Source organism: Macadamia integrifolia, chromosome 6 (genome assembly GCF_013358625.1).
Source record: "Macadamia integrifolia cultivar HAES 741 chromosome 6, SCU_Mint_v3, whole genome shotgun sequence".
Classification (NCBI taxonomy): Eukaryota; Viridiplantae; Streptophyta; class Magnoliopsida; order Proteales; family Proteaceae; genus Macadamia; species Macadamia integrifolia.
The window spans coordinates 20,976,209-20,988,789 of NC_056562.1; the positions used below are offsets into that span (position 1 = coordinate 20,976,209).

General features: G+C 39.3%; 1 protein-coding gene across 5 annotated transcripts in view; it reads right to left on the reverse strand.

The window, feature by feature from the left end:
• Nucleotides 1–12,534, reverse strand: part of LOC122081538 (BUD13 homolog) — a 23,161-nt gene extending 10,627 nt beyond the window's left edge. The window contains exons 1-6 of one of the 5 annotated variants that reach the window (XM_042648706.1): nt 12,234–12,534; nt 12,031–12,084; nt 11,378–11,770; nt 3,087–3,308; nt 1,884–2,991; nt 124–191 (exon numbers count right to left, since the gene is read on the reverse strand). In XM_042648706.1, coding sequence (XP_042504640.1) covers nt 124–191; nt 1,884–2,991; nt 3,087–3,282 — 1,372 coding nt within the window. In that variant the 5' untranslated portion in view covers nt 3,283–3,308; nt 11,378–11,770; nt 12,031–12,084; nt 12,234–12,534. Of the gene's footprint in view, nt 1–123; nt 192–1,883; nt 2,992–3,086; nt 3,312–11,377; nt 11,771–12,030; nt 12,085–12,233 lie in introns of all 5 variants that reach the window. The other 4 variants (XM_042648707.1, XM_042648705.1, XM_042648703.1 and 1 more) reach the window with 4 other exon arrangements.
• Nucleotides 12,535–12,581: the final 47 nt, after the last annotated feature.

The following is a 12,581-nucleotide window of genomic DNA, read 5'->3' on the forward strand; positions in this document are numbered from 1 at the left end:
CCCCCCCTTTCCCCCTTCCCCCTTCCCCCTTCCCCCCTTTTTCTTTCTAAATGATAGCATGACCTTGTACCTGAAGTACTCTAAGAAGTTCAATAATACAAGAGGAAGGGTTTTTTTCCCGACCTTTTAGTTTGTCACGATAAACTGGTTCTGCACCTGGGCCCCCTGAAGAAGGAACCATATGTTTGAACCTGTATGGATATAATCCAGTTAGTTACGATAAGAAAATATTAAATCAGAATTTGAACTGAAGGAAAAGCATCATATGAATATGAAGAGCTATTTTTTCTCTTTCATAATGAGGCAAATACAAATTTAATGCACAAAAGAATTGAGCCTATGACTCGTGCAGACTTATTAATGCAAAACCAATCTCCAAACCAGAATAATCCAGCAGAGAAGTTCAATAGAATAGCAGAAACAGAGGAGAAAACCATAATATGAAGGAAATTTATACTTCAGAGCAGCATAATCAGAATAGTGCCAATTTCCAGTTGAGGGGTCAATTCTGTCAGCAAAATAAGCCTGCAGAATTTAAGCAAACTCTGATAACAGACTAGGCCGTTTCAGAGGACTCCTAGTGCTACTAGGAATGACTGTAGAAGATCTAGAACTGAAGTAATCAACCAGAAATTTCAGAAACCAGCAACAGAATTTCAGAGAGCAATAATGACAGAATTTTATGCCACAGTTTAGAGCTAAAACAAAGTAGTTCACAGACTATTAAGAACATAACAGAGCTTAAAATGGAAAACAGGGATGCCACAAGGGTGAAGAACTAGCAGCAAACCTGACTAGTGAACTTGAATAATAGAGAGAGAAATAGGAAGGGATAACAGAGACCAAGAATCCACCAAGCAAACTGCAAACCTGAAAATCCACTCAACCACAATACAGAACCCACGGTAGAACCTTCAGAAAAACAGAGAGCTATATTCATCCAAATCGTGGGGTAGGCCTATGGCCTTTACATGTATTTATAACTTTGGTAAAACCAAAAACATGACTGACTTAGGAAAGACTAAAGTCTATCCTGAACTGAAAAGGAAAAGGAAAAGGAAAAGGAAAAGGTAAACAGAAACAAACAACTAAAACTCTTCCAATCGACCAGCTAGATTGGACTGTCCTAGCCTAACTAGGACTCTGAATTAACTACCTAATAAAGTAAATTTCCATCCCTAACTCCTACCTTTATTTAGGCCCATTAAAGAGGCCACATACAATAAAAACCCACCAAAGGCACAACACATATGTAACCCAACCCAAGGCTTATTTCCACAATTCCTACTGATATAATGAGCACACTCACCTAAGTTTTTGCTGCTTCAGTATAAAAAAAAAATGCATTTGCAAGTTTGTGACTCAAAAATAATAAAATAGAATAAAAAAAGTATTCAGATTAGTATCAGTAACAGACTTCAGGAAAGTGGAAACAGAAAATCAGGATCAGCATACAAGAGAAGGGCAGTACATAAGACGGGAGACACTAGTTATCACTTATCAGAATGAACCTTTTCTTATTCTGAGCTGGTTCTACTACTGGGTCCAAGAATAATAACACTATGTGTCCAGTTTGGTAATGTTCTATAAATGTCATCCTTTGTTTTGCTTTCACACCAAAAATAACAATTTTGATTGAAGAGAAGAAGTATGACATTATTAAACACATGATTAATCATGTTAGGTGTAACTTCACTTCGAAACTACGCTATAAGATATCCATTTCAGACCTGTTCTTGTTTACCCTTTCTTTTGGCAATAATGATAACAAAAAAACATTTTAAATATACCATGGAAAAGATTTCCAAGTTTAATAGAAATAACACGAAGGAACACTGCCAAAGCCTCCAAAATTCGCATTTTTTGCCCTATAAAAGTATTACCTTGCCGAATCCTCCTTCAGTTTGGCAGTTTCTTCTCTAAAATCTTGGCGACTGACCAAACCAGCCTTTGGCCCCTCTTTCAATGAAGATGAATCCTTCCTGTTTTTCCTGGGAGGAGATAGGTCTACCACCAATGAAGCACGAGACGCATCAACTTCTGCTATTTGCAGACGAATCCGTCGAGGTGGAGAGATATCAGGTGATTCAGACCTCTCAGAGTTCTTCCTTCTTTTCCTTGGGGGAGAAAGATCTGCCGCTAGAGAAACGCTGGAAGACTTGTTATCCAGTGAACCACGAGGATTATGTCGAGGAGGAGAGAGATCAGATGATTCTGATTTCCGTGGATCCTTCCTGCTTCTCCTAGGTGGAGAAAGGTCTGCATTCTTATTTGGAATACGTTGAGGAGATAGCTCAGGCAAGTCAGATCTGTCAGAGTAATTCTTTTCATATCCAGAGAATGCCCTAGATCTGGAGCGACGCGGTGGGGATAAATCACGATGGGGTTCGTCAGACTTCATTGGATTGGGTTCAGCTTCTGGTGATGGCGTGTCATATCGTCTCTGCTGCCTCCTTGGCATTGATAAACCAGAACTGTCAGGTTTGAGTTTGGGTTCTGGAGATGACGAGTTATACCGCCTCCGCTGCTGCCTTGGCGGTGATAAATCAGAAACTTCTTGACCAGAACTGTCAGGTTTCAGTTTGGGTTCCGGAGATGGTGAGTCAAACCGCCTCTGCTGCCGTCTTGGTATTGATAAATCAGAAACTTCATTACCACCAGCAAGCTTCTGTTCAGGATCTGGCGATGGCATGTTGTATTGTCTCTGCTGCCGTTGCCAGGGCTGTGACAAATCAGGGTTTTCGTTGGTAGAATCTACAAGCTTCTGATTGGGCTCTGGTGAAGGAGTGTCATATCGAGCCCTTTGTCGACATGGTGGAGAGATATCAACCTTTTCTTTATCAAAATTCGATTGTTTGGGAGCATCAGATATCGAGACCCAACCACTTCCATCCTCAGAAATTGCATTGTAGGGTCGCAGAGATCGAATTTGCTCCATTCTCTTCATGCGCTTCACTTCAATGTCTTCCTCAACTTGTGGCTTTGCTTCATCTTTTAACAAACCACAGCACTGATTCACTGTCTCAATCAAAGAAGCCCAAAAATCTTATAACTTCAATTTCATTTTCTATTTTCAAATTCCATACCTGCGGAATCATCCTCGTTTTCCTCTTCATCAAGTTTCACTGGTTTTTGCCACACAGGGTCTTCATCCACGACAAGAATGCCGCTCATCAAAGCTGCTTTCGGCTTCTCCTTCTTTTTCTTCTTCTTTTTCTTATCGTCTTCATTGTTGCTTTGGTATTTCTTAAGATACTCCTTAAGAGAAGTTGAAGCTGCCATTATTGTGTACTTCACAACCTACGGAGCTTCTGATAATTACAGATAAGAATCAATATTCATTGCTGAGCTTATGCATAAACGACAGACTAGGGTACGATACATAAAATAATCAATATTCACTGTAAAGAAGGATAGTCAACATCCGTTGCTAAGGTTAAGCATATATGACATAATAAAGAACCAAACATAAACCCGTTTGGTTTCGGTAAACAGCTTCAGTTTGGTTATGACACCTTTAGATGGAGGTGGCAGCAGAGAGTCGAGATAATGTAGGACTAGATTGGACAACCAAACCAGTCCCAAAACCGCAGGAACTTTTAGACTAGAGAATAACCAGATTACACCCAACACAAACCACTATAATCAGACCAACAGAAAATAGAATTAACAGTAGATAACGATCTCACAAAACCAGTAGTAGTCAGATAGCACCAAACCAGGGGCTGAAATCAGTACAAATAAATGCAAGCAACTTGTATTCAATGACTAGTATCATAAAACAGCAGTAACAAACAACCCAGACCAACCGATATCAGTTCAGGTTAGGACAGAACACTAGAAGACAAAATTCTGGTGATTTTAAATATCTCACTATTGGCTGAACAGAATCAGCTCGAAAGAGGATCGATCCTTAGTTAAACAGAGGGGAACAATCGACAAGAAGATTGGAGCAAACCACTGGCTGGACTGATCCCAACAGTCGGGGTTTGCGGAAATTCTGGGCAGAAAACAGAGAAAACACTTACCTGGTTGCAGCAGCCTTAATCCTTGAAAATATGATTGAAATTAATTGAGAAGAACAGTAGAAGAGAAGGGCCTCTTGGACTTTACGCCGCAAAGAGTCGTCGGATCACACACCAACCCTATCCTTGATCAAACACAAGGAACAGCCATGGAATTCACCCATGAAGTTTTTTTTTTCTTTATTGTCAAAATCGTGGCTCATAAAAGAGCCATCTTCTTTATTTATAATGATGGGGAGGGTTTACAAATAGTAGTAACTCAGAGTTACTAAATCAGAGTTACTAAAAACTGATTACAAGAAATTACTAAAACTTGGAAATTGGAATCTAATAAAAATAGAAACTAGTTTTGACAGAAATTAGAAACTAACAATGACTTGAAATTAGAAACTAATTTAGGACTTCAAAATAGAAACTAAATAACTAATTAGTAACCCCATCAGTAGCCCAAATCGTGGGCTGACTTGGACCAGATCTGGGTCGACCCAGTCAGCCACTTGGGTCGACTTTGGTCTTGGTTCTCCTTGTGTAAACCCTTGTTGGTACTGCATCACGAGAGCACAGTTGTCAAGACATCACCTACACGTCCAGGCGGTTTAGTTGGGAGTCTGGGAGACTATTGCCTTAATGCAAGCCGCAACACACTTATTTATGTCAAATATCAATTAAGTAAATGTTTTTATATTTGTATAATATTCATAAATAAGTAAATACCCCCTATTTGAATCCAATAAAAATAGTTTAAAATAAAATTCCAAAAGGATAAAAAACCAACCCTCCCGTCTAAGAACAAAAACTAGATGTTTTGTTCTAGGTGCAATTTTCAACTATCAAATGCTTGGGTTTTTCTCAATTCTGAATATTTCGTAAATCTTTTATCATGGTAAAACATTGCTAAAAACAAAAAATGTGGTAAAATAATCTTTTGTTTTGATGTGCATAAATTATTTTCATCAGGCAATTTTACCGACATTCGTGTACTTTAAAATAAGTTAGACCGAAACATAACTTTGCCATTATTACTTAGATTTAAATAATCTTGGACTTGATGGAAAGTAGGTTTTGTGCTCTACCTAATACAAAAAGTCTCATATAAATATAAAATCATTTGACCAGTCAAACTTAATAGAGAACAAGAACATTTTTCTAAATGCAGATTTTTGATAACTTGATGCGGCATAATGTTGATTTGTTATGATATAAGTCATATGTAGCATACTAAATAATGTTAGAAAAGTGGGGAAATAAAAAATAACCCCTGGGCTCCTTGGTTGCATAAGCGGATGCATAGTCGCCTTGACAACTATGGTCAAGAGTTGAAATTTGTATAAGTTGGGCCTCTTTTGCTACCAAATTTTGTTTCTGTTTTTTACCTGCTTCATTCCAAAAAAGCAAAAAACATATTGGGCGTCACATACATGTTTTGTTCCAAATGTATTTCAAAAAAGCACAACACACCTTTATTTTTTTTTTCCCCAAACGATGCCATACACACCCCAAGCATACTAACCCTTGAAGGTCTTGTTAGTGCTTGTTTGTTTGATAGAAAAATGGGGTGGGATAATTTGGATGTTTTCCATAAATTCCCAAAAACGGTGGTTGTTTGGATGCCTTTCCCAGGTAAAATACCAGACGCCTTATAGTGTAATTAATATACATGTCAACTGATGTGGCATGTGAATTCTCCCACTCCACCCTTCCTCAAAATCCTACCTTTTCAGTTGAACTTTGCAAGGAAGGGAGGGGAAAGTGCAAACAAGTGATTCTTTGTTTGAGTGCCCTAGGCTTAAGAAGAACAGGAAGAGACAGTTCTGATTCCGACTAAGAGCATTTGTTTTCACGGCTGCAAAGAAGAAGAATAAGAGAGGTTGAAATTGATTATTTTATTGCTTACGTGGCCCACAATTTGACAATTCACATCCTTCCCATTGCTTTCCTTCTTTTCTGTACTACATATGGGGCCCACAATTTTATCTTTCCCACCCCTTTTTGTCTGGAAAACAAATGAGGCCTTAAGAAGTATTGTATTATGGACCATATTAAGTTCGGGAACGACAATAGAACATGTACGGAAAAGTATGGCAACTAAACAGATCAGGCAACAATAATACTTTTCAAAAATCCGGCTCAATAAAACGCGTACGACAATGATACAATACGAGTTTAATATGACCACTCTTAGAAAAAGTGCGGGCATATGATAGATAACATTTATACAACGATTTTATGAAAAGGAAGCCTCACAACTTAAATAAACACAATCTAATTGTTATACATGTGCCCTAATTTGGTAGGCAATGAACAAGGGAATTAAAATTCTCTCCCCTACCTCTATTGTATACTTGTCCCCTCTGTCTCTCACCCCATTCTCCACCCAAGCTAATTAAGAAATCTAATTGAAATCCCCTCTACCCACCTACTTGATTTACAAATTAAGTTGGGGATTTTCTGTAGGAGACCTAATCTAGCTAATTGAACCACTCACACTTGAGTGTGGAGACCTAATGTAAAAAAATCCCCAAATTAGACAACCTAGACCCTAGATTTAGGAATTCGGCCAAATCCTCTATGATCTACCATCCTAACCTAACTATAAGTAGGGGAAATGGTGTAATACACCTAGAATAAGGGATTGGAATGATCATAGGTAAAATTAGAGACCACTACATGAAGTCTCAACCGAAATTCCCAATTTTTGGGTAACCTAGACCTCAAATGTTGGGGGGGGGGGGAATGATCAAACCCTAGAATCCAAGTAACCTAAGCCATTAATTGCACTATCCCTAAGCTAATTAAGGTAAGTAAATGCTACATACATGAAACCTAACCTTACGACTCAAACCCTAACTTGTAGACTAACCTAAAGTGGATAAAATGGGGAGGAGTAGGACCAGCACCCCAAATGGGAATTGGGGATATATACAATCACTCAAAAGGACCCCCACGACCTAAGGGTAGAGAATTCCCGGATTTTTCTCCACTAATCGATGGTCACTAGTGGGTGAACACCAACTGGTGAGCATCCACCGGTGGACATCTTGTAGATTTATAATCAGGAAGGCTGAACATTCTTTTTGTTTATATATCTAGTATCAATAGAAGTTCACCAGTTGTAATTATCTTACTGTCTATTATACACTTGTGGATTTTTGTTCATTTCATGAATTTGTGATATTAAAATACTACATGGAGATCCTAGTTGGATGGTTGGATATGAGATTGTGTCCAAGTCACCAGCCTTCAGGCAAGTGAAGGTAGGGTGTGACAGTTATGATTGGAGCTAGATACTATTAAAAAAATGTCTCTTCTAATAGAGGCTGAGCATCACCTGCCTCAAAACACAGTGCTCTCAAATTCTAAAAATGTTGTTCAATGTGTTATTAGGATCATCATAGACCCATGGGAAACTTGGTACACCTAATTCAGATTTCCCAGGGAAGAAATCACTTCAAATATATTGTCTTCAATTTTGTGTATACAAGAGCCATTTGTGAAAGTATTCTATAAAGAACACTAGCTAATGCTTAATTAGAATCTAGAAGTGCCCAGCCGAGCATGTTAACCAACCTCTAAACTGGCAACAGATCAAGTCCTCCTTAGAAAATCCTAAACATCTAAACAATTCTATAATGGACAAGTGGATTGAATCATAAGGATACTACCTCAGTGTTGTAGACTTCAGTTTCTAACCAATTATTAAAAAAAAAAAAAGATTAATTCCGCTTGAATTTCATATGGTTCACTTCGATATTTCTTAGAAAATAGAAACAATACCTGTAAAGTAAAAGATTAACAAACACAGAGACTTGATTTTGGAAATCAAACTCTACTTCTGCAAGAAATTTCTCCTAGTTTGACCAATCACTTTTCAGCATCATCCTAATGACGATAACGAGGGAAGGAGAGAGAGATAAGAGACTTACAGAGAAGAGAGTCGCCGCTTCAATTGACTGGTAACAGAGATGAAGAAGATAAAGGGGTAGGGGGCTCAACACCTTTACATGTAGACTCGCCTTCTACAGTTGTAGTCCACTGGGAAGCGGAGAAGGAGGCAATGACTCAATAGCTTTAGATGGAAAGAGAAACTACCGTTGCAATTGACTGGGCATGGAGACAGAGAAGATGAAGGGGGAATTGGGCTCAATAACCTTTGATCTAGACTCTCTGGTAGCCGTTGCAATGGACTGAGGGAAAGGAAACGGAGAAGAGGAAGGGGACAAGGGCTTGGCTTCCAAAACCAGAGGGAATGAAGAAACGAGAAAAAGTGATCGAGCTCGTCTCCAATTCTCAATCTACCAATTCTTGTCCCATTCTCACTTAACACACGACACGTGTACAATAGAGATCCAACGGTGGTGAAAGTTTAGGGATCTTTCAAACCCATTTAACCCCACACCCAACCCCATTTGTTTGGGCTTTCCCTCCATGATCCCTTAACCTGAAACGAAGAAGGAGAAGAGGTCACTACCTCCATCATCTCTCATCCTGAAACGAAGAAGGAGAAGGGAGAAGAGAATACGAAACAAAAGGAGAAGAGTTTACCTATCCGGCTCTCAACCTGAAATGGAGAAGGAGACGAGAGTTCCTCCTTCAGGGGAGCCCCTTAGGGCTTCGGCTCTCAACCTAAAACGAAGAAAGAGAAGGGGGTTTTTGCTTCAAGGGAACCCCTTAGAGAAAATGTGTCAAGAACTCATACAAATGCAAGATAAAATTAAGAATCCATTCTTCTTCATCTGATTAAAATGTGTTTGTGCAATGTTCTATTCAAATGCTACTTTTAAGTTACTAAACCAGTCAGGTCACTCATATGCTTCTTACCCTTAGGCCTCCCATTGCCCATTAGCTTCCCCTACATAGATTCTCTTTCCCTTACGGAACTGCAAAACCAGAATTTTTTTTTTTCATAAATCCATTCGTCTTCTGGTTGTTTTAATTCCTAGCCCACCCTTTGCATCAATACTACCCTGGACAAGATCACACCATACCATTTGCTGAACATGATCCACCAGTTACTCACTAGGTTCCATAGGAATCAAATTCTTGTGAAGGCATAATCAAATTGATGCAGATTCTTCACCAAACTAGGCTTGTTTTATTAGGAATAAGCTTAGGGTTGGGTTGTATACGTGTTGGGCCTTCAGTCCATGTGGTTTGGAGTATATTGGGCTACTTTTATGGGTCTAAACTAGGGGTTCTAAGGTTGCATACGGGATTCAGTGATTTGTTTCCTTTTCTTTAGTTTCCTTTTTAGATGGGGTTATTTAGTTTCTAATTTCAAGTCATTGTTAGTTTCTAATTTCTGTCTAGACTAGTTTCTATTTTCATTAGATTCTAATTTTCAGTTTTTAGTAACTTCTTGTAATCAATTTTTAGTAACTCAGATTTAGTAACTCTGAGTTACTATTACTTGTAAACCCTCTCCATCATTATTATAAATAAAGGAGAGCTCTCATCATAGAGAGACGATTTTTACAATTAAAAAAAAAGAGAAGCTTCATGCTGCTGCCGCTGGGTTTTCTCCATGGCTAAACCTTGTGTTTGATCAAGGGTTAGGGATTGGTGTGTGATTCGATCGACACTCTGCGGCGAGAAGTCCGGGTGGGTCTTTTCTTTTCTGGTTCTCTTATTGGATTCTCTTCTCCAGCAGTACAGGCAAGTAATCTGAATTTTTCTGCAGAAATTTCTGGGTTGGTTTTCTCTGTTTTCCTTCCTATCGGCCTAGCTGTTTTTGGAGAACTAGCCATCCGATTGCCTCCATATTTTGACTGAAGGATAATCCTATCCAGAGGGAGGGTCGATCCAATTTTGGGGTCAATCAGACCACTGGATCTGCTGAAGTGAACTGTCAAGCAATTCTGGCCGATTGTCAAAACCTGCACAGATTTAGATTCTGTTTTCTGTTGTGTTACTGTGACATTCTGGACTATTAGCATCTATGATCTGAACCTACTGGAGGTGTTATATTGTTATTAAAATTTCTGGTTTAATCCTAAGACTGCTGCTGATTTATTTCGCTTTTGGTTACTGTTCATTGAGATCGTTTATCAATTCTGGTTTGTGGCCGAAGTCTGATTTTCTGCTAGAAGTTTGCTATTGGTTTTTTGGTTGTTCTTAGTTTAAAAGTTCCTGCAGTTGGGGCTGGTTTGGTTGTCAAATCCATTCCTACATTACAAATCCTTGTGAAGGCATTATAGTCAAGCCATGTATACATGATTTTGAGTAGAAATAAATGGTTTTCTTAATCTCCTTCGTTTCTCCTTCTCCCTTCCTTTTTCATGTTAGGTTGTGAGATGATGGAAGAAAACCCAAACATCCGATCGGGTTTGTCTTTTGAGAGGTTAAATGGGTTAGAAAAACCCTACACTTTCACCACCGTTGGATCTCTAAGGGCATGTTTGATTGCTTGATTTTATAGAGACAATATCTTTTAAGAACGTAACTCCGTAGAATTAGGATCCTTGGAATTGTATTCTTGAAAAAATAATTGTTTGGTTGCTACGGATTTTGTATGGTGATATAACTGTTTGGTTACACAGAGAAGGTGAGGAAAAAGAAGAGCACCAGAAACACTAATGGAGAGAGAGATACAGTCCAACATTCAAGGTTCATCAAAACACCTAGGCACCGTTTGATAACGTTTCTGCTGTTTCTGTTTCAAGAAATGATAGAAACAAAAATTTTCGTTTCTGGGACCAGAAACAAAATTTTGGGTGTTTGATAAACCTTGTTTCTTGAAACGTTTCTGTCTCTTCTTCTGCAAATAGGAAACCGACCCCTCTAGACTCCATTTCCAATTGACCCCCTGGTTTGTAAAATCCAGTTTTGATAATGAGTGTGCTAGTGTCCCTGTTGCAGTGGATTGAACAAAAAACTGAAATTTCGAACGTTCTAAGGTTGAGAAAGGGTAGAAATATCCCAAAGGATTTGATTGTTGAGAGGAGTTTCACCAAAATAACTGAGACGATTTCAGTACCTTGACGATCTGAGAGACAAAAGAGATGGGAGAGCAGGGATTTCAACAAAAAGGTTCCAACTGAAGGGATCTCTTCCGATGTTGAGAGGGGTTTTGCCAAAAGGGTTCCAGGGGAAAATACCATTTCTTCACTGCGATGTCAAACAAAAATCGAGTAGACCAGGGTTGAGGGAGAGAAGGGATCAAACGCAGCCAAGGTTTTTTCGAGCCAGGATCTTTGCAGGAGAGAAGGGTTTTTTTATCCGATTCATTTTTTCAATTGTCGATAGCATCAAATTTCTACGGAAAAAAAAAATGCAACAACAGCAATAATGATTAAAATCGAATTCAAAACCTTAAGACGATCACCAGATGGGGCGTAGAAAGAAATCAAACACACCAGTATCTCACGGCCTTGCAACGAGAGCAACGCGTGGAGGTGGGGCAAAAACAGATGCACACTGAAACTCCCGAGCAACGGAAACGGCGGCACCATACTCAATCGAACCCTCAAGCTCAGCCCTAGCGGCCTCTTCGGATGCCAAAACGACAAGTCTCTTGATCACCTCCCTCCTGGCAACCGCAAGCTTCCATTTCCGGATGGATGAAAAAGCCGAGGCCAAAGACTGGAACCACGACGAAGAAGAAGAAGAAGACCAGGATCAGGTCCGTAAACCCTATATTCAGTGGCGGAGACGGTGGTGATTGTGGTGATGCCAAACTCCGTCGTCGAGCAGGGATTTCATGTTTCCAAAAACCGCGAAACAAGTCATTTGTTTCGCCATTTGCGTTTCTAGGAACAGAAATTGATATAAATTTTGATTTATATTTCAAACAACAAGAGAAACGAAACGACTTTATCAAACGCTATTTACGACGTTTTTCCGTTTCTGGAACAAGAAAACGAAGAAACGGCAGAAACGAAACGTTATCAATCGGACCCTAGTAGATAACTACAGTCAAACATTCAAAGTTCATCAAAACAGTAGAGCACCAGAAACCCTAAGAGAAGGTGAGGAAGAAGAAGAGTTGAGAGAGACTGCAGGGATTAACCTTTGGATGTAATTAGTTCAGTCGAAGGTTTGATCTTCAGCTTAATTGCAGAACCTGAAAACAAATTAATCGGTAAGGCCATGGTTAAGGTTTTTCGATTATTTTTTTTTTTAACCCAAAATCGCATCTAGCAGATGCTGATTCAGAGAACGAGAGGAAGAAGAAGAGAGAGAGAGAGAGAGAGAGAGAGAGAGAGAGAGTACCTTCGAACCCCAGCAGCAGCTGCTCGACGAAAACACACTGCCGCAGATGCTGCTCGACGAACAAGTCCCCCCAACTTTCTGATGTAACGAATGGAAAAACTTGTTCGCCCTTTCCCTTCTTCTCTTCTTATTCTGTTTCAAGATTTTCTCGGGAAAAAAACAAAAAATGGGGATTCCTGACTCCCTTTTTCTTCTACAATGATCCTCTTCTCTCTTCCTCTTCTTCTCTTCTTCTCTTCTTCTCTTCTTCTCTTCTTCTCTTCTTCTTCGTTCCTCTTCCTCTCTGTCCTTCTTCGATCGACTTTGTTCGGTTGCCCGGGTTGAAGAGTCGTTTAGGGAAATTAGGAT